We start from the raw sequence: 21,048 nt of genomic DNA on the forward strand, positions 1-21,048 counted from the left end.
TTTTTTCTGTGAATATTCTCTTTTTGATAATTCTTAAAGTAATTTGGGAATAAGATTGGGGAGAGCAGCTGGAGAAATACTAGCTTTTCTTCGTTTCTGAAAAGTAGTTCTTTCCCATCGTGGATTTAAAAGGAAGTAGTGGAAAATATATCCACCTGCCCAAATCCTGAATTGGGGGTGGGTGTGTGCACGTGTGTAAGTTAACCACGTCAAAGTCTTAGGTCAACATGATAGTTGGCCATGCTCCAAAAATGACAAAGATATTAGCTCCCCATCCCCCTTCTCGTTCTTATAGTATGCATGTGAATTGTAATGTGTTGTCAAGACTGAATCACATCTGTTGTTGATGTTAATTGCTTTATAAAACAAAACTCACAAAGTTTTTCGCACCTTCATTTTAAAGTTTTTTGTGATGCTCGAATAACACTGTCATGAGTTTACTGTGAGGCCTGTTAAGTTTTGAAAACTGCATATACGTATAACCAAATGTAGACATTTTAAACCCAAGATATTTTTCTGTTACTTTTCTCAAGTTGAGGTTTTATTTTCCTTGCAATGGGAATAACTTGGCTTTGCCATTAAAAAATACAATTATCAGCTTTATGAATGCTCCTGACTGTGTTGCTGAATAGGAAAGGAAGGTTAGTAGCTTGACTGAGAGGCGTGAGCAGCGAGAGGAGCCAGGCCTCTGTACAGACACAGCACTGCTTTACATTTCTAAAGCATCTTTTATTTCTTGTGCAAAGCTGTGCCTTGGCCTGAGGCCCTCACAGCTGCTCTTTGGACTGTATCAGCTGTTTGGTTTACATTTCTGCAAGAAGCTGCTAAATCTATTGAGTTTTTCAAAAGAAAGTGAAAGCTAAATTTCAGAAAAGGCCCATAACACTGGTCCAAATGGAGCAGTAATACTACATGGTATTGATTGGAGCACAGAAGGAAGGGTAGGAGAGAAGGTGTTTTAATGGCACCTGGCTTTATGATTTTGTTTTCAAATATCGGGCTATTGCAAGGTAAGTTACTGCCTTTCTGCATTAAAGCTACCAGTATTTTATCAGAGTATTTTATGATATTCTGGTCCATGAGACTATAACTCGGAGTGCTACGTAGCATACTTAGCAGCTGTGACAGAGGTAAAGTTCAAAGGCATCCTAAGGTATAAGCAGATGAAAATCGGGGTTGTTTTCCATGCAAAAAAATAGATAGCGTAGCCTGGTTTTCAGGGATTTTTATGTAGGCGCTTTTGTGTAGCGTTGTGGATTCCCACTGTTGCTGGCAGGCTCTTACAAGCAACATGTTCATGAAGATAAACTGAAGATATTTTTTAACTTCTGGGCATCTGATTCATAGTTTTTAAAATGAAAATTGTATGTGAAATCTTTGGAAAGTCTGAAGAAACAAAAGTATTTTTGAACCTATCAAAACAAATCCTAAAGCTCGCTGGCGAAGTTTCTTGTTGCCTTTAAGTTTTGTCACTCAAAAACTTGTTTTACAGATTCTTTCTTAGTTTGCCTCTTTCGTTGCTGTAATATATGCAAACTAAAATTTGTGGTATTAAGTCTTCTGGTTAAAATAGCATTTTTAGCGTTCAATTACAATCTTAAACATTTTCGAAATAGCAGAATATATCCATTTTGAATATGCTTAGAAATTCTGTGTAATAAGTCTCCATATTGTCTGCTGTGTGCTTATGGTAACAAAACTCACTTTAAAGGTTACATCTGTTAATCTTCAATCATTGTCATCTTAATGAAATTTGATTAGTTGGTTGAAATACGCCAGCAGAGCACACCCTACTGGTGGAAGCGTGGAAGATGCAGATGTGTCCTCTGACACGAAGGCTCACGCATTGCAGCCTCTGAGAAAGTTAAAAAAAAAAAAAAAGTGTAAATAGCTCCATTTGAGAATACACACTTGCAGTGTCATTAAGGATTAATAATGTGACAGTTTAGCACTTAGGAGCTTACAGGATACACAAGTGGAGACTGGCTTAAGCTGTAAAGTCCACCTCTTACCACTTTAACTCGTGGCCTATTTTCCCAGTACCCTTCTGTTGTCACACTGCTGCTGTATGTGTAGGACCAACACCAAGCTTGTACGTGTGAGCCTCCTAATAACCACATGTATTTTTTAAATAGCGGTGTGGGGTGTGTTTGGTCAAAATGAAAAGCTAACAACTTAAAGAGCTTTAAAAGCAGGGAGGGTAAAGAGAGAAACAGAACAGTTAAATTATACAATACAATTTTTTCTACTCGTTTAACAGCTGTCTTGTATAGAAAGTTTCAGCCAGACAGGGCTAAATAAACCGAAAACTTGATTGAAAACTGAACTGGCTAGACAAGACTCTAAATCTTCCAAGAACCGACTTAACTTTGAATTCAGTTTGATTCTTTCCTTGGATGTACTGCCACAGTTTTCCACTATTTGGTGGAATGAATAGTAGCACATTTTATGTCTCAGAGTTTTTAAATAGAAACTTGGATCTTCAATTTTAAATATTAGAAGGAGGAAACAAACTGTCTGGGTTCTGTTAATGATTTCTGTGTTTGGAATGAGCTGCGTGGGCCAACAGTGGAAAGATGCCAACAGGACCATCGTGCTCCCAGCTTGGCAAATATCTGTATTGTCTCTGAGGTTTTTCTGCCTTCATACAGTTAACACCTAAAATTCCCTAAATAGAAGTTCTGTATTCAGTTTACAGCAGGAAAGAGCTGAATAATCGATACGCTACTGAGGTTCACTTCAACTATTTTTTTTTTCTTGTATCTTTAGTAAATCTCCAAAGGGAAGTGTTACATTTGAGTTGATTTGTGTCTTGTACAAGGAAGCAGAGATATTTAAAAACCTCTAATGATTAGCCTTTGTATTTGAGTCATGGTTATACAAATGTTTATGTAGTTACTGTTTGCAAGCTATGAAAGACAATCTTATATGCTTCAACGAATCTAGACCATAGTACTTGAAGTTTTGGTTGGTTTTCCACTGTTGCTGAAAAGGCACACATGAACAACAGCAGAATAAACAACGGTATCTGAGTTAAAAATGGTAAGGTACCACACATCGGTGGAAAGATTCAAAAGGACCTAAAAGAAAAGCAGTTATTTCTCTCCAAATAAGGTGTGTTTGTAACCTGGGGGATCCTTTTTAACCTTGGCATTTCATTTTGTTTTTTAAATTGTAACCCCGAACAGAGAATAGGGAGCCACTAATACTAGCCTGAGATAGGTGTTGCTCTTGGAAAAGGTAGAAGCCACTGTAGAGAGATAATTTTCTGTGAGTAATTATCTTTGTGCTTACTTTATTTCCTTAATGCATTGAATATCATGTTGGCAAGATGAGTGTTTAAAGTGAACCCTCTCATAGTCTTGATTTTTTTCAAACTGTTGTGCTTTTGTCATTACCAAGGGTGGAGTCTTATCTCGTACATTTTCCAAGAATTACAAAGAAATCTGCCTATTGCCTTGTGTCATAGATCTTCTCACCTTTAGTTCTACGCATGTCTAGTAGTCATCTGTAAAATATACACAGACAGCTAGAGTTAGGAAGGATACTTACATCATGTAGTTAGTAATAGTGAGTGAATTGAGTTGTGGAAGTTTTATTTTGGATACTAAAACAACTTCACAATTGCAAAGCAAATAAGCTAGGGCATTGTAATGATGAGTTATCAGTACCTATATTACAAGTGGGTTTTGTTTCTTTACAACTTCTGAACTATTCATGAGATGAATGAATATTCCAGTGAAGAATTCAATATTCCAGTGAAGAATTATGTTTTAAAAAAAGATACATGCTGTATATACACATTTTCAATAACTGTGTTTATACAGTGAGAAGGCGTATTATCATTACCACTCATAATTCTTCTGCATGTATTACTCATATTACCTTGTTCATTTATGTTTTTTTGAAATACATAATAAAGAATGTATTTGTTTCCAGGATCACAGCTCTGCTTTGTTCCGATGGCAGTGTTCTGGATAAAAATATCCTCCTGTTCTGTGTTGTTATATGATAGATTACTGCTGCACTGAAGCTTTTATTCAGAAGAAATGTGCTATACTAGGGTGTTAGAAATAGCCTGCAATAAAGGAAGCATTGTGGTAGAAGCAAACCAGCATAGTGGCTAAATTGTGAAAAAAGGCATCTTGTTTGGAAAGCGAATTTAATTAAAAAGCACTCTCAATCTCTAGTAATATAACTGCTTTAAATTTTCAGACAGTGGGAGTAGCTCACCGTTGCCCAAGTATGCCTCATCTCCCAAACCAAACAACAGCTACATGTTCAAACGAGAGCCCCCAGAGGGATGTGAGCGAGTGAAGGTCTTTGAGGAAATGTCGTAAGTAATGCCTTTTATATCAGCTGGTATCTGCAAAGCAGTAAACCTGTTTACTGAGCCTATTCAACTGCAGATGAATAAACTATTCCAGCTGATGAGTTTTGCAGGAGCAAACTATTCTTAGAGTTTGTACAGAAGAGAAGTTGAAGTGTTCACGTTGGTTTGAAGAGGAAATGGAGTCTTTTATACTTGAACTCTTTTTGTGCATTTGTAAAAGGCAACAAAAAGCCAAGCAGAAAGGATAAGGTACCTTTGATTTCCTAAGCATTTATAAATCTCTTTTCATATATTTTTTTTTATTAACGTCTTAAAATTTCATGGCCTAAAACAAAAACTCTCCTTGTCGTAATTCTTTATCAGTTTCAAGCATAGGTTACATTTTGATATGTATAAAACATATAAAATGGAATGAAACCTATGTAAAGTGTAGACAGTGGTATACTTATGGCATAGACTTTGCTCAATATTTTTGCTGAGCAAGAAGTCAGAAATGAAACTCTTGGACATCGTGTCTTTTTCCCCTAGACCCAGCAGTATTTGAGTACATGCTGTCGAGGTTGCATGCTTAGCTCCTGTGGATAAAAGAATTAAGGAGGGGACGTTTCTTGCTCTAACAGCATTCATTGCCTGCTGGATGGTGAAGGAGCAATGTTGGGTTGTGGAGGAAGCCTCCAGACAAATTGCAGAATATGGGAAAGGAGAGGTCTATTTCATGGAGGTTCTCAAAGGGACTTAATATGACTAAATGTGTTGTTGCTGCATTGTTTTTATTAAAGAAGAATTTGTGCCATTCTAAATTACTGCGGCATTTTTTTCATGTGCATATGTACTGCAGATTTTTCTTGCTGGAAGTTGCATGTTTATCCAGTAATTATCAAGTCATTTTTGTGACGGTACTATTTTTAATGCTGTGGATCAGTTAGCTGACTACCAATATGGAAGATGTTTGCCCCTCTGTCCAAATAATCCCATTCCTTGTCATTCACATTTTAGCAACGTGTAGAACCACAAAGTTCATGACGTATAAAACATCTTGGTTGCCCAGGTATATAATCTTTTTTCTTGTTGTAGGTCTCGTCAGCCTGTCTCAGCCCCTCTCTTTTCATGTCCTGACAAAAACAAGGTTAATTTCATCCCAACCGGATCAGCTTTCTGTCCTGTAAAACTTCTGGGACCCCTCCTTCCCGCTTCAGACCTGACACTGAAGAACTCTCCAAACTCTGGTCAAAGCACAGCTTTGAGCACCCTGACTGTTGAGCAGCTTTCATCTCGGGTCTCTTTCTCATCTCTGTCAGATGACACCAGCACAATGGACTCTACAGAGGTCTCGGTACAGCAACCGTCCCAACAGCAGCAGCCGCTTTTGCAAGAAATTCAGACTGAAGACCATTCCTCTCCTCAGAGCTACGTGTTAATCTAGAGCAAGGTGGAGCAGGCCTCTGCCCTGAAACAAGGATATAATAGTTCAGATACATCTGCATGAGGTGGCAACCTTTCAGAAGAACACGGAATACTTAGCAGCATTTGAAAAATTATCTCAACGCTGTTCTTGGCAGGGACAGAATTCATATTCAGCATTTTTTGTGAGAAAGCAGTAATGCCTGCAGAATCCATATATCATTTAGCGTTTTAAGTGGAGACTATGCATTTCATAGTATGTTTGACCAGATTAGTACTGTGTCCTGTGTTCTGTTTCAAATTCTACAGTATAAATAAGCTCTATATATATATAAAAAAAAAAAAAGTTGCCTGTCTGAATAGAAAATGTCTTGCTGTGTTGTGTCCTATGGAAAATACTGTACTTCAGGATTATGTTTACAATTGATCCAGGTGTTTATGTTTCTAACTTCTGTAATACACACAATGCAAAAAAAAAAAAAAAAAAAAATGGCCACAACAGTTGCACAGTGCCCACCCTATGGCCTAGCTTCAGGTACTTCTCTCGAAGTGTAAACTCAGGTAACTTGGAATGTATATCATATTGGGATATAAAATATTTTACAGCTACAAAGCTAAAGAGGGAACATCGCTCTTTTGCCTTTCCTTATTTTATGCATTAATATTTCCTCATTACATTCCACTTTCTTGGAATAAGTGCATTCAGTTCCAGGTGAATGATGACCCTGGACATGGGTGAACATGAGGAGAACCAGCAAATCTGTGATGTATATCACTTTGTCATGTGCTTACAAGTAAAACAACTGTTGCATTTACTGTCATTTCAATATATGTAAAAATGTGGCATTTAAAGGTTTCAGGTGTTGCTCAGTTAATGACTGTTAAACTGTTGCAAATAAAGTGTTCAGTACTAGGCTGTATACATGAGAAACATTCCACGTTGTGTGTGAGAGGATTTTGAAAGACAAGAATGTTTTTGTTCAAGGACAGAAATTCTTTCAGGTTTCGCAGGGGGCGATGGGGATTTCCTCTCATGTTTTTGTTGGCAGTTAAGGATGTGAAATGCTACTGTTACCGTCTAAAAGTCAAATTAATGTTTAGTTTCTCTTTTGGAAACGTTTGTTCATTTGCTGGTTGGAAATAGGTTTTCAGATTTTGTCAAGCAGTGTTAGATGAGCAGCATTTTATTTATGTAGTGAGTAATTGTGTTTGGATTAAAGTCCAAAAGTAGCAAGTGGGTGTTCTAAGAGGGGTGGGGAAAACAATAGTTTTAAGTTCATGTTACTTAATCAAAGCTTCTCCCATAATTTTCAGTTACTTAAGTTGTGTGTGTACAAGTGTGTTTTCCCCCCTCCTTAAGTGTGAATAAAACCAAATCCTTGTAAAATAATCCTGGTTTTGCAGGCTGGACACTTTCTCAAAATGGTACACGGCAAGAGCGGGTTAGTGGTGCTCTTCTATTGTACTGGAACAAGAGGAGCATTGCTTTCAGAGATAATTTCCTGTCATACAAAGAGGACCCCAAAGGCAAAATAAACTTAATGGTCTTGCTCCATTGCTTTCAGCTCAGTGGAACTACATTTATGCGGTCTGCTCCTAAGAGAATAAGGTTCACCTTTTCCAGGAATTGAAGAGATTAGTAGCCTGCAGCTACTGAGCGTTTAAACTTGCTGCATGATGTTTTTTTCCTCTTTTGAAGATGAGATTGGAGGGGGTGAGAGTGAGCCACCAATAACTACTCACTAAATATGTGCTTTCTTTGGAGATAAAGCATTGTTTCCTTTTTATTGCTGAGGCTTTGTTAGTACTATCTTACAAGGTGGAATTTGCAGCCTATAAAACAATCACTGTTTTTTGACTCCCCATGCAGAAAAAAAATAGGAGAGGTGTCTGTGTCTCACTATTTTCATGTGAAAAACCTTCTTGAAACACAACAGCCATCTTTAACCCTACTAATCTCAGGCCTAGGTGAAAACACTATATATTTTATAGACTGAAGATAAAGGGGAGAAAATACTCGTGATGTAAGTATCGATTCCTTTTAATATTTTTCTTTCTAGATTAACATTGCAGTATGATGACCTTTTTATGCTCTGGTTATGTCCAGATAAGAAATTGTAGTCTCAGTTATTGGTGTTAGGTTACCAGGGAATATGATGAATGGGGTTTAGATCAGTGATAAACTCTGTACAATATTTGCAATGCCTTTATCTGTTCTGTTGTTTTGGGTTTTTTTTCCACGAGAAACTAAATATTAATTAAATTGCACATTTGTTCTTAGCAGATTTGAAGGTTTTGAACCAAATGTGTTCAAGCTAATGCTTTGCCATGTAAATTTCCCAGCAGTTGTTTATCTCAATTGTATTCTACATCCAGCTGTAGAAATTTGTCAAATATTGTTTAAAGTTTTGTACATAGTTGTACTGTTATTTCTAGCCACTGTGCTGAACAGTATTCAAGTTATCACACAATATTGCTTTACACAAGGAAATGTGTGGCTTTTGTTTTGTATTTTTTTCGGTATAGAAGTTCCTGTGTCTTATTTAAATAAAAATTATAGTTAAAAAAAAGAAAAGTGGTGGGGATGACACACAGAAGCAGTGGTTCATTTATTTGTTTTGGAAACTGCATATGAAATACCTACCATAGAATGAGATTAAAGTTTAACATTGTTCCAAATTTACATCTAGAATAATCTCAACCAGCTATCTTTATGACTAGTATGCTATGTCTTGTTCTAGAACAAGATAATCTCTTATTGATTGTTTTTTGCATAATGCTGTTCTAGAAAGGGGGGAAAAGTTTAAGAATAGCTGAATGCTTAAATATGCTTAAAAATAGCATATTTTATGTCTGCATATAATGAGCTTGTTCTTTCTTCAGAGCATAGAGGGAAAAAAAATCAGTTAAGCGTTATTGGAAACTGTGTATCCACTGCTGTGTTTGTGGTATGGCTAATTTCAAGCTATCTGTTGAAAATTCTGAAAGCCATTAGATGTTTCACTATGTGAAACTAAACCGAAGCCCTAAAGGATGTGGTATAAATCTACTGACGGTCTTGGGTTCGTGTTGTTTTGTATGAGTCAAGTGATTGTCATTTGACTTGCAGAATAATTCTTTCCAGATGGGGGGTGAGGGGGAGGGAGGAAGAAAGAAGAATAATATTTAAATACATGTAAATCCTCCGAAGTCAGTGTTTACTGAAGAGCGCTATGGCAATAACCAGCTAGAATGGTTTAGTGCTTATCACCAGGAAGTGGAAATGTAAGTTTTCAGCATCCCAAAGATTACAAGGTTTCAATGTGATGATGTTGAAAACCTGAACTGAAAGTTAACTGTAAGTGCTGAAAGTCTGGAGCCTCAAAGGATGTCATATCCCACCCTGCTATGAAAATGCTTGATGTCCTTCAGTCAGAAATGGCTTGGTTTTACCCATTTCGTCATCAGTTTGTAGGGCTTGCTAGGAAAAGCTTTCTGACTGCCTTGTCCTCTAAATGATTTGGCTGCATCAGTTTTGGGCTGTCCCTGCGTGGGAGGGCATTCTCAAGAATTAGTTTGACAGAAGCATGTGGCTCACCTTGAAAATTTGTGATGCAACTTGTACCACATGTAACTTTTTCACCATCCCCGTGAACCTATAGGCCTCGCCTGGTTAGTTATGGTTGTGGTAATGTGCCGCTTCCACATAAACCACACTTTGAAGTTTTGTGCTTGCTGTAATTCACTGTGTTATGTCTTCCTCAAAGCCAAGACAAGCAGTCTGAAAAGCGCTGAGAGTAGAGAGCTAATGAAATGATTTTGCTTTGTGTCTCTGCCTTGTGACTAAAAGATCTTCCTCAGCTTGAATGTTGCGGTTTCTAGCAATTCATGGCTCTAGAAATGGACTATTCAGAGACTGGAGGACGGTGTAAGGGGAGCCCGTGGCTACGTACGCGGGGGGTAGGGGGCATTGGGTAGTGACCTGTTTGTTTTAGGAAGAAGGGTGTTGTCAGGGAGATGATTTACAGCTTCCTGAGAAATCAGCTCTTGAGAAGGGCCACGTATTGGGTAGAGCCTCAGTATCTTCACAGTATTTAAACATAAGCCTGGAGTAATACAAAATAAACACAAGAAATTGAATGAATTAGAGATGTTGGCTGACATCGCAGTTGCAAGCGAAGACCACTGAGGTTTAGCAATCTAGCTCCTGGTGTTACTCCATGTAATGGATTGGTACCTTCATCTGTTACTTGAGGTAAAATCCAAGCAGCCTGAAGATGACATATGACTAGTAGAAGTAGAAATCAATTACTGTTGTGAAACAGCCTGGCTTGCTTTGCAAAATCCAGCTATGCAAAGATGAATTTGAAGCTACATAATTGGGAGGGAATAACCATCGTTTCTGCAATGTGTTTCCACAACCTAAGTGCAAGGAAAAAGTAAGTGAAAGCTGGGAAAGTACATCTGTTACGGGGATGTACACATACAGCTATTCATAGTTGGTGCTTGGCTAAAAGAAGTTGTTTGATCAAAGATTGTCATGCAGTTAAAGTATGTGTCTCTTGTCTCTGTTTGCATTTGTGTAACTGGTCCTGGGAAATGATCTAGTTCAGGAGAGACTGTAAAAGGTTGGAGAAGGCTCAGGGAAGAGCTACAGGAATGAGTGAGGTACTGGAAAAAAACACACAGCAAAGTTTTGTAAGGAACACAATGTGTTTCGCTTGACGGTTGAGGAGTGACTTAATTCCAGTTAGTAAATACCTACACAGGAAATACTTCGTAACGAGCTCCTTAAATTTAACAGACGTGGAATACTAAACTCAAGCAGTAGGAATATGAAGCTAGATTAATTCATACTAGAAATATAGATTTATTTTAGCACTAAGAGTAATTAGGTTGCAAAGGAGGATTTTTTCAAGTACTGGTATGTTTAAAATGAGGTGATTTTACAAAGGATAGGCTCAAGAAGATGTTTTTATAAGCCTTACTAACTCATGATGATTTGGAGCTTTTCACATTTTGGTTGACTTTAAAGAGGTAGGGTTTTTAACTACCATAAGTATTCTTGTCTCACTAAAAAAGTAGCTTGCTGCAATATTTTTAACTAGAGGATTAACACTTTTAAAGCAAAACTGTCTGGAATAGCTCTTTGAAGATAGTTTCTGCCTTCTGAAATTTTTCAGTTTGTGTCACATGTGAATGAAGTCTCCAATAAAGTAGAGGTGGTTGAGTAGGTTTATAGTAGTTTTGATTCCTGTCACCTCCTCAATAACACTAATTTTGGAGAGGTGGCAAGAAATCGGGGAGTAGGTGGTGTCCAAAAGGAGTGCAGTAGGTCACAGAAATAATGAGTCACTCAAGAGGGGCCAATAGGAAAATGCTAATTGAGAAGGTAGAGGAGTATTTCCTCTGTAAAGAGCACATTGGAGGTGAGCGAAAATGCAAATTAAACTGCTAATTCAATTGACAGCAAGAAAGAATAGCAATGAAATTAAGCTGGATAGAGACATGACCCCTTTTCTAAGAAGAACTTGAAATTTTATCTCAGGTTGTAACAAGTTCTGATGTTAAATTGGCTGCCTTGAGCTGTAGCTTGGAAGCTCAGATGCAGAGGAGCTGGAAACCTGGGAGAAGAGGAAGTTGTGTAATCTTTCTCTTTTTTCCCTCTTGAATTAGGGACTGAGCTTGTTAATGAAGCACAATTAGACTAATAACTGCCTGTAGAAAAATAAGTTCTGGGGTTTTTAAATTTCTTTTTTCTTGGGTGTACGTGCATATGTGGTTGAGCCTTACAGTGATTTGTACAGCTCTTGGTTGAGAAACAGGGTTTGCTCAGGGCAACGTATGTTTAGTGATACCCATGGTAATCTATTTCTTGTACCCTTGTTTTTACTTTTATGTCTCCAAATAAGCTGTAGGTAAACAGCGTTATCTAAATCCAGACTGTTAGGCATAATGGTCATGTTAACTAATTCTGGTTGTCTAACTGCTTACTGCAAGAGGAGATGAGATCTGAGAACTCGAGATTTATGTGGAAGGAAGTTCTTTCTCCAAGGAGGAGAAAATTAAACTAGACTCCCTGTTAAGGTCTGGTGCCAAAAGGCTGGGTGATGCAATTACTCCTTTCTGATTTCTATTTGGATAAAAATGTCTAATCCTGCCCTATCTTTACGATACCGAGGTTTCTCAGGGAGTAACAACCTCCCTTTCCATAAGGTTGGTGGTATTTTTGGGCTTGTTACACAGGCAAGGAAGAACTCATTCCTGTGAAAAAATAAAAAAGTAAAAATTTTGCCTTTGGAAACTAAACCTTGGTTTTAGGAAATAATAAGAAAAAAAAGTTTGACTGCTTTTGTGATTCCTGTGGATTCTAATTCCTTGTACCTCCTGAAAACGCTCTGAAAAACATTCAGCATTTCAGTGTCAGTTGCTGAAAAAAGTAAGTTTTAGGTGTAGCCTTGCATCTCTCTGACAATGCAGAGATGGAACCATGCTGTAGGCTTTCACTGCATGGTTTTATTTTGGATGAGGTGTATGCGTGTGTGTTAAGGATTGCCACCTCATTCCAAGGGCTCTTGTTCATGAAATGAAGTTGGGTGCAATAGTGGACGTGAGTGTTGTCTGTTCTGGTGAAAAATGCCAAGGAGACAGTTTAGACACTTTCGGTGTTCCGTACTTCTGAAACCTGCTTCGCTCAAGGGAGAACTCTCTGTTTTGACCCCCTTCTGGAGGGGAATACCTAAACAAAACAACAACAACAAAAAAAAAACACACAAAAAAAAAAAAGATGGTGGTAGTAGGTCTTTTATATTTGAGGTAATTGGAAAGCAAAGGCATCCTAGGCCTTGCCTGTACCTGAAATGGAGGGTGATCTTACATGTGCATATTTGTACCTACAGGATGCTCTTTGGTTTGGGAAGACAGTGGATGCCTTAATACTCCAGAGAAACGTAAGCCTGGATAAATGTATTTCATTCTTCAAACCAGGCCATCTACAGATTGCAATCTGTCTCTCTTTGGTGGCATCCTAACTCAAAGGCTGTTGAATGCAGCACTGTAACATGATTTGGGTTTGTATCAGTAAATGACAAAATGTACCTACTAGACTGGACAACAAACTAGACCCTCAGGAGAAAAACAACAATGCACTTTACAACTACCTGAAAGGAGGTTGTAGAGAGGTGGGGGTCAACAACTTCTCGCTAGTAACAGGTCATAGGACAAGAGGAAATGGCCTTAAGTTACACCAGGGGAGGTTTAGGATGGCTATTAGGAAAAAGTTCATCACAGAAAGGGTTGTTAAGCACTGAAACAGGCTGCCCAGGGAAGTGGTGGAGTCACCATCCCTGGAGGTATTTAAAAGATGGGTAGATGGGGTGGTGAGGGACATGGATTAGTGGTGGTTTTGGCAGTGTTAGGCTGATGGTTGGACTTGATGATCTTAAAGGTCCCTTCCAACCTAGACAATTCTATGATTCTATAACTTGTTTGGGAATCCTGTGAGTACTTCAGTGTGGAGCATCGGAGCAGCCTGGGGTCTTTGGTACTTGTGTAGTTGTCCTGTGGTGCCTGTGGAAATGCATTGAAGGAAACTAAATGTCTAAAGATTTATGCGCCTTCAGGATTAGGGACTGTTGAATAGAGTTGTAAGAATATTCTGAATGCGGAAAGTCAATTTGTGGATGTAACCCTTCTGATCAAAAATGTCATAATTGTCATAAATGTCAGCTGGAGCAGGTTGCTCAGGCAGTGTCCAGTGGGGTTTCGAGTATCTCCAGGGACAGAGACTCCACGACCTCCCTGGGCAACGTGTTCCAGTGTTTGACCGCACTCACAGTAAAAAAAGTAGTTTGTTACATTTAAATGGAATTTTGTGTATTTAAGTTTGTGCCCATTGTCTCTGGGCACCACTGAGAAAAGTCTGGCTCCATCTTTTTTGACACCAATCCCCCTCCTCCCATTTCAGATATTGATCCACATAGATAAGATTCCCCCCTGAGCCTTCTACAGTGCTGAGTAGAGAGGAAGGAGGACACCTGGAGCAGGTGATACATGAAAATCAACCAGGTGTCCTGGACTCCTTTCCAGGGCTGTATCCCGTGGGATTCTTCCAAGCAGGCCCCTGAAGGGGCCAAAGTCTGCTCTCCTAAAGTCCACAGTTGTGATCCTGCTTTTTCCTTTTCCTTCTTCCTCTCAGGGTCCTAAACTTTACTGTCTTGTGGTAACTGTGGCCAAGGCTGCCCCTAGCCTTCATGTTCCTGACCCGTTGTTCTTTGTAGGTATGAGATCTAGCTAAGCATCTCCCCTCACCAGCTCCTTGACTGACTGTGTCAGGAAGTTATCAGGGTACTGCAGAAACCTCCTGGATTGCTTGTCTCCCTCTGTGTTGTCCCTTCAGCAGATCTCAGGGGGGTTCAAGGCCCCCAGGGAACAGGGCCTGTGAATGTGAGGCTTCTTCCAGTTTTCTGAAGAAAGTCTCATCTACTCCCTTGTGGTCAGGTGGTCTTGTAGCAGGCACTCACCACAATGTCACCCGCGTTGGTCTGCCCTCTAATGCTGACCCACAAGCTCTCAGCTGGGTCCCCACTCATCCCAAGGCATCCACGCCTTCCCACATAAAGGGCAGCTTCAACCTCCTGACCATCCTGTCCAGCCCTACCTAGAGAGCCCATATTCAGCCATGGCAGTGCTCCAGTTGTGTAAGATGTCTCACCACAACTGGGATCCCAGTGAGATGGTAGCCCTGTAACTGCATGCAGCCCTCTAATTCCTCCCATTTCATAGAATGGTTTAGGTTGGAAAGGACCTTGAAGATAGAGTTCCATTTGTTCCCCAGGATGCGTGTGTTAGCATACAGCCCTTTCAGGGAACCTCCCTGGTCTCCCAGAAACGCTAGGAGAGCTCCTCACACTTCTGTTGTCTCAGCACTTTGCTTATTTGGGCTCACTTGGGGTAAGCCCCTATTTTGTCATCTCTGAGGTCTATCTTGACCACACCACCCTGCACCCTTTGTTTGCCAAACCTGGACCACCACTTTGTCACTTGACCAGACAGGCCTCAGCTGTGTCTCCATAACATGCGGTCTCAGAGTCCCTAGCAAGCTGCAAACCTCCCTAGATGACAGGTTGTGTAGGCAGCAGAGAGTTGCCCACTGCTGTCAGTTGCTGCTCCCTCCTAGTACTGCTGCACGGCTCAAGCTTGGGACATGCAGGGGCTTCATGGGACATGGCTCCCAGCCCCCTGCCTGCTACCAGGACACTGGCCCTGTTCTGCAGATCTGCAGGTGGAGCAGGAGCCACCCTCCTGGTGCCAGAAGCCACCAGCTCCCAGCCTTCACCATCATGGGAGTCTCCATTTCCCAACCCAATAAGCACAAGATCTGTCTGCCTCTCCTGTGTGGGAGTCTCCTTTCCACCATCTCTGGTGACTGGGAGAGGTTTCCTCCTTCTCATTGCAAACCAAGAGTATGCGACCTGGTCTCCTGCAGCCTTCAGGACTTAAGGCAGGCAGCGTCATGGTGGTGCTTCGGGCTCTGGCAGCAAGCTGGAGACAGGAACCGTCAGGAGCCCACGGGTCGTGGTAAGACTGGCCCCAAGGTACTCCATGCTGTCAGGTGTGGTGTTTTTTTTTTTTTTTTTTTTATGATGTGCCCTGGTGCAGAGACTTGAGCGCCTTGATAGAGATTTTGTCAGTGCTGATGGTGTGTATATTGGATTGTCTTCCCAGCGGAAAGGCGCTTGCTTCACTTTGGCAATCCTCCCTGTGTGGAAAGGGACTTGTTTTGTTTTGGCAATGCTGCACAACAGGAGAACTTATTTTGGGGCCATAAAAGCATTTTCCTGTATCTTGAAACACTTTCCTTTTTTTCACTTGGGTAACAACCATCAAAGAAAACAACATTACGGACCTTAACCTCAATTAAGCCCCTCCATTAGATACTTCACGTGTTTATGGGGAACAGAGAGGGAACCCAAACCACTTACAAGCAATCTGTACTGTTCATTAAAAACCACGTCAGGACAGACAGTTCAATCTGCTCCTGCAAATCCCAAGTAGGAAAATGACCCGTTATGGATTTTTAGTATTTCCCGATTGCATTTAATGTTTGCTAAGAGGATGGGCTGTTAGAATGGGGGGGAGGGAGTGGAGGGACCTTGAAGCAGTGTCCGTGCTGCCTTTCTTCCTGAATGTCTCTCTTTCCTTTTAATCTTGTTTCCCTTTATACTTTGTTTTGGCAACGTTCCCGTGGCTTAAACTGCAAGCTGTGTGACGGACCTGCGCTCTCTGAGGTCTATCCAGCCTTTGAAGCACAGCGACAATAACTAATGTACGTGGCAAAGGCCAGTGAAGCCAAGAGCTCCCCTACCTCCAAGGAGACCTCGATCACGTTCCTTAAAAATGAAAGCAAAAGCTGCGAAGTGCTCAGTGTGGGAGGGGGAGGGAGGGTTAAATGTGGACAGAAAGAAGATTTGGTTTGATTAAGGCTTTTTGTAATTATTGTCTCCCCACGTGAAGAGCAGTGACGGCAGTGTGTATCTTGCAGGTAAGCTTGGCTGTGGTATGGTAACAAGTAGAGGTGACCACAGGCGCTGCCCAAAGTCTCCAGTAGCGCTACTGCTGCTGGATGCCCCCCCCCCCCCCCCCCGACTCGTGTGCCTGTGTCACCTCTGCTGACACAAACATTTTTTTTCTTGCTTTTTTTCCCCTTTTCCTTCCAAGTTTTCAGCCAGCTCAGTGCCATTACAGGCTCTTCTTTCAGTTGGAAAGGGGCTGCCAGGACACCACAAGACTGATGAGGGGAGGCCGGTGGCCCACATTTTGGATCGGTTTGGGATGCTCAGGCACCCAAGCCCTGGGAAGGCTCTTGTGACTTAACAGCATAGGCTGGTGTTTTGGGGGAAAAGCCTCAAATCGCTCATGTGCCTGTGGCTCCTTTGCAGCCCTGGCTGCTGTCACCAAATCCAGGGACAGCCTTGCAGAAAGGTTAGATCAGCCCAAGACCCAGCTGAACTGCGGATCAGAAAAATCCCTCCGGGGTTTGTCTCATTCTTCAGAATCTCTGTTGTCTTCTAAAAATCAAATCAAACTGTCTCCCTGCCGTGGTCAGGGCCACTCTCTCTTGTCAGATTGTGGTGTTCTGAAGCTCTGGTACTCAAGTTCAAGGCAGAGATGATCATGGAAGACCACACAGACCGCTTAGCCCAGGAAAATATGCAGCTGTAACAGCAAAGCAGCAAAGCCCATGATTTTAATTTCTGTATTTTATGTGTCAAGGGTTTATTCTGAGGATTGCACTTGGACTAATAGTAGGAGTTTGGATTTTTCTCCTTGTTGGATCCTGCTCCTGTTACATTCAGCATGTTTGTTTCCTGCAGCCGGCTGTTATCCACCCACCTAGATGGAGACAGGGTGGATGATTTCATTGTGTAGCACTTTTAAATAATTTTTTTTTCCTCTCTCCAGCCTGTTGATGAAGCAAGAATATGGCTTCCAGCACCTGTCCTGGGGCCTTTCCTACTGCCATAATAGCTGTGGAAGTCCAAAATAAAAGAAACACCCTACAGAGTAGGTTTCTGGACTAGATGAAAGACTTTCATTTAAAGGGAAGACTGGCTGTAACATCTTTAATAACTTAGGTAGGTCTGTAATCACTTCTAAAATCCCTTATCTACTTTTTTTTTGATATTCATTACCCTATAAGGATTCCAACAGCAACCAGTGTAAATAGCTGGCAGGTAGAATGAGCCAGACCTTCACGTCCAAGCTACAGCATGCTTCTCTCTTTTTAATTTAAATTTTGTAATTTTTTTGAAAGCAGCCAAAACTTCACACCCTTCCACTATGGGTTAATTACAAGGTTGGGCACATGAAGCTTTCGCTATGGTAGAACAGAGTTAAAAGCTGATGCAGTTGATGGGAGTTGTACACTGCTCCCTGGCAAATGGCAGCCTCCTCACTTCGTGATAGACTCACAGAACGGTTTGGGTTGGATGGGACCTTTAAAAGGCTTTGAGTCCAACCCCTGCTGCCATGGACATCTTCCATTAGATCAGGTTGTTCCAATCTGACCTTGAACACTTCCAATCATGGGCACCCACACCTTCCCTGGGCAACCTGTTCCAGGGTCTCACTGCCCTCATCATAAAAATTTTCTTCCTCATATCTGATCTAAACCCTACCCTCTTTCAGTACAAAACTGTTGCCCCTTGTCCTAAGCCCCTGGTAAAAAGGCTCTCTCCTTTTTTCTTATAGCCCCCCCTTATAGATTGGAAAGCCACAATAAGGTCTCCCTGGAGCCTTCTCTTCTCCAGGCTGAACAACCCCAACTCTCTCGGTCCTCCTTCAGAGCAGAAGTGCTCCAGCCCTCTGACCATTTCCGTGGCCCTCCTCTGGACCTGCTCCAGCAGGCCCAACACGGTGGGCTCCTGTGCGGGCAAATACCTTGTGTGACTTAAAGGGAAGATTATACTGGTTTCTAATTAGTCAATGAGGGGAAAAGTCAATTTTCTGCTTAGGAGAGCACTGTTAATGAACACCTGGGTAATAGGCTGATTGACTGCAAAGCCAGTCCGCCTTGCAGCTGGAGGCTTGATGGTTACCCAGGGCCAAACTTGCTGAACCTGCAGGGCCTGTTTGGCCATGGTACCCTTGTTTGCTGTCACTGGAGAGTGTGTGTCTCTGCGTGTGTGTGTGTGTGCACAGTATGGGCCTCGCTCGCTCCGCGGCACCGCAGCAGGGCTCTGCACACCCGCCGTGCGCCGAGCGAGGACGGCAGCCCCAACAGTGGGAAGCAGCTGGTTGGTACCCAGTTTGCCAACGCGGCGCTAGACTGTCTCAAGCATTTCTGCTTCTCAGCGGAGGCAAACCCTCTGCTGCCTGGCTGTTGGCAAGCCGAGTTGTTGCTCTGCTTCCTGCCTTCCCATATGGTGGCTGGTTTAAAAATAAGAAGGCACTTACAACAAAAGCAGAAATTGTTTGAGTAGGCTAACCAGAGGGGGATTTACAGGGAAACGCTAGATGAGGTAGTGCCTAGATGATGATGTGCCTAGGTTGCAGTGAGGGCTTACCTTCAGGTTACTTACGCACCTGTAGAGTTAACCCACCCTCCCCCCCCCAGAACTACGCTGGTCTCTGGCTGGCCATGGCTTACTGTGGCAGAAGTCCAACTCCTGCAATGAGTCCTCACGGATGAAGTGAGTGAGAGTGGCCGCAGGCTGCCCAGCCCACAGCACGGCAGGGCTGCCCTACGCTGCCCAGCTCCTCCTTGCCGGCCTGCCCCGGTGCCTCCCTGCCAGGGAGGAGAAAGCAGCTGGGTGCTGGATGAAGTGGGTGGAAGCAGTAACTGCATGCTGGGCAGAAGAGGAAGGGAGCTTGAAAAAGTGGGGAGGGACACAACACTGGCAGCTGCACCTTTACCATGTCAATGTCTCGCTGCTACTCTGAGTCTTTGGGAACTGCAGTGAGAGAAGGCAGGACCTTCCAGCTCTACTTCCTTTGCCCTGGGGCTGTTTCACCCCACGTGCTCTCAGGAACAAGCACAGACAGTACAATCACCATTCATTCCTCAGTGGTGCTCATCCAGTATCCCCTGGCACCTGTGGTGGGATGCGATGGCAGATGGTAGTGGCAGAGGCCCCAGGGAAACTCAGCACGATGCACAGCACCTGGATGTCACCTCCTGCTCTACTGAGCCTTTCCAGGCTCAGATCCTGGAGCTGTCAGGGTTTGTAGGCCTGCTGCTGTTCTCACTCAGAGCAAAGCTGCTGGTGGTGCTGCTTCTCCACTCACGGTCACCTTGTTGCTTAGGTGGTCCCGTTTTTTTCTAGCGTGTGCAGCCCCTAACGTTTGAAGGGCACCCATTTAGGAAGGGGTATTGGGGGAAAGCAGGTGGCTGCTCGTGGCCAAGTGGTCCTGCTTCAAAGAAGTACATCATTGTCATGGCCATGCAATGTTGGATATGGAAACAACAGAAGGGGACAAGGTAAGTCATATTCTGCTATGTTGGAAGTAAATTCTGATCACTTCAGAAGGGCAGAAAAGTTACTTGGAAAAGTTATTTGTTCGTTTTTCTCCATGAGCTGTTGAATTCCCAGGGCGTGCGCTCCAATTCCCCTGAAGCAGCTGTTCTTGGATTTCTAGAAACCTCGACTCACCAAAATCAATTACATAACTTTACTAAACTTCCCGATAAAGACAGTTAATCAATTACCACTGTTTTCATCTGCCATAGGGGTGTTCTGCAGCTGTTTTTGTTTTAAACCAATCCACTACTAAACCAGAATATGCAACTGGAATGAAGCACATTAAATCAAGATGAGCGTTATGTGTGTAGAACAATCAACCTGTAATTTTACCAGGGTGACGAACCACCCTGTTGTCCCAACTACTGCTGAGTGCCTGTACGCACGTCGCAGAAAATCCTCTCCCGACGGCACCGGGGCTGGGAGCGGCTCTGCAGCGCAGGCGGCCGAGAAGCGCACGCCAGACACTTCATTCGTGGTAGGGAAGCATTGTTTGTAACTCTGTAATTAAGATTTTTGCCTGAAAAACTGCCTATTTGCAGGGTGTTAACTTTCTGGCTCTGCTTTTCAGCTTCAATAAATGCTCATGATAATAACGCATTGTACACAGGGATTTCAACTGCTTTTCTTTAAGCAAAATTAATTATAGCTTAAATACCTCTGGCTCCTTTTTCTTTCATTTGAAAGTGTGAAAAAATTGCAGAGGCTAAAGACTAAGAATTCAAAGCTAACATTAACTTCCAAAATTACATATTGCAAGAAATTAATGCATAACATGAACTAATCGATAGTGCAGTTTGGGGGGGGGAGAGAGGAAGGAAAAACCCCTGCAGCTGTGGTTTCTCGTGTGTAAAAGGGATGATCGTTCAGCTGGTTTTCTACCTAAAAACACGATGAGGATTCAGAACATCTTTGGCTGAACTTGTGCAATGTCCTCAATTGTGCTAAAATTGAGATGGTTTTGTTTGTTTTTTTAAATCCTGGAAGTCTAGAATCTGTGACCTAAAAACCAAACGCAAACCGTTTTCTGAATCTTAAAGAACAGTTAATTAGCTGTTTTGAAGTCACTACAGCCTCCTTTTTGCTTTTATCCTAACTAACTGCTTTAGCTACGCAAAATACTAGAGCGGATTGTCCACAAGTGTTTTTAACAACTAGTGAGACAAACATAATGCAGAGCAAGTTTAGCAACCACAGACTTGCTTAAAGTTGCAAGAATCTGTTTAATGATTTCAGTGGTAACCAAGTTGGGCTGAAAACGCCAGCAGCCTCTCTATCCCTTGAGCTCCCAACACATTTTTGGCATTGCAGAAA

At 42.0% G+C, this 21,048-nt stretch overlaps 1 protein-coding gene across 4 annotated transcripts in view; it reads left to right on the plus strand.

Annotated features, from left to right (window-relative positions):
- Window positions 1-8,296, plus strand: part of GLCCI1 (glucocorticoid induced 1) — a 54,423-nt gene extending 46,127 nt beyond the window's left edge. For 2 of the 4 annotated variants that reach the window (XM_082499557.1, XM_082499558.1), the window contains exons 7-8: window positions 4,216-4,336; window positions 5,408-8,296. In XM_082499557.1, the coding sequence (XP_082355683.1) occupies window positions 4,216-4,336; window positions 5,408-5,756 (470 nt within the window). In that variant the 3' untranslated portion in view covers window positions 5,757-8,296. The remainder of the gene's footprint in view (window positions 1-4,215; window positions 4,337-5,407) is intronic. The other 2 variants (XM_082499559.1, XM_082499560.1) reach the window with 1 other exon arrangement.
- Window positions 8,297-21,048: the final 12,752 nt, after the last annotated feature.

This window comes from Vanellus vanellus (assembly GCF_965231255.1).
Source record: "Vanellus vanellus genome assembly, chromosome: 2".
Taxonomy (NCBI): Eukaryota; Metazoa; Chordata; class Aves; order Charadriiformes; family Charadriidae; genus Vanellus; species Vanellus vanellus.